The 1,017-nt window shown below is 63.8% G+C and overlaps 1 protein-coding gene across 2 annotated transcripts in view; it reads right to left on the bottom strand.

Moving 5' to 3' along the window:
- CDCA7 (cell division cycle associated 7) overlaps positions 1-563 on the bottom strand; it is a 12,073-nt gene extending 11,510 nt beyond the window's left edge. For both annotated transcript variants that reach the window (XM_077751119.1, XM_077751120.1), the window contains exon 1: positions 446-563. In XM_077751119.1, the coding sequence (XP_077607245.1) occupies positions 446-466 (21 nt within the window). In that variant the 5' untranslated portion in view covers positions 467-563. The remainder of the gene's footprint in view (positions 1-445) is intronic.
- Between the last annotated feature and the right edge of the window lie 454 nt (positions 564-1,017).

Below are 1,017 nucleotides of genomic sequence, written 5' to 3'. Positions count from 1 at the left end.
CCGCGCACGAATCAAGCCACAGCAAGCCACCCACCCGCCCGTGGCTGCACGCTGGAAAGGGATGCGCGGCTGCAGGACAAGCCCACAGGGAGCAGAGAGGGTGGCGCCCTCTCTGCCCAGGCTCAGGCCGGCGACACAATGGGGAACCCGCCAGTCCCGGCCACTGTCTGGCCCCAGGCGCACGTGCACTTCGGGCGCACGTGGCCTCGCGTTCTCGGGCGCTGGCAGCCAACCCTGCAAACCGCTCCATCTCCGAACCGCCTGCGCACGAGGCGGGGTCGGCCCCGCGCTCCGATTTACCCAAAATGCACAAAACCTGGGGTTTGCCTAAACGGACGCCGCCCAGGACGGCCACCAGTTAACTCCGTCCGCGGAGTTGGAGGGAATCGGCCCGCGGCCAGGACCCACCGCACCCGCCCCTCGGGTTATTCCGCCTAACGCTCACCCGTACGCGGCGAGCGTCCATGCTGGTGGCGGGTGTCCAGTCCCGCGCTCAGAACTGGGAGAGCGAAGCGCCGTGCGCGCCACGGACCCACTGAGACGAAGGAGCCGGAGCTACGGCAGGCGGGCGGGGCGCGCAGACCCGGGCCCGGAGGGGCGGGGCTCCAGCCGGCTTTCCCGCGTTGGGGCGCAGGTCCTGCAAGCTGTGGTGACCGCGTCTCCAGGAGCGAGACCCACTCGGCACCGGAGGAAAAACCGGCCCCCCGAATATTGTCAGCTAGAGCAACAGCCTTAGAATCCCCCAAAAGCCTCCGTGGAAAAACTGCTCTTTCACGGCTCCAGGACCACTCTTTCTACGTCGCTGCACGGTCCTGAGCGAATGGCGCGAAAGAGGTTCGTATTGCCTTGGGGTTAGCAGGCTGATTTGCATGAACTCGCGGGCAGGGAGAGGGAAAGTGGAGATGTGGGGTAATGGAGAGCTGCTAGAGATCTTGGGGATCTTGGCATTTAGCACTGTAATTGCGACGCGCGGTTTATGTCATTAAATATAAAAATCAAAGAATTAAGCACGAATTA

The sequence above is a fragment of the Crocuta crocuta genome, unplaced genomic scaffold, assembly GCF_008692635.1.
Source record: "Crocuta crocuta isolate KB4526 unplaced genomic scaffold, BGI_CrCroc_1.0 scaffold219, whole genome shotgun sequence".
NCBI classification, from domain to species: Eukaryota; Metazoa; Chordata; class Mammalia; order Carnivora; family Hyaenidae; genus Crocuta; species Crocuta crocuta.
This window is presented reverse-complemented; position numbering and strand designations above follow the sequence as displayed.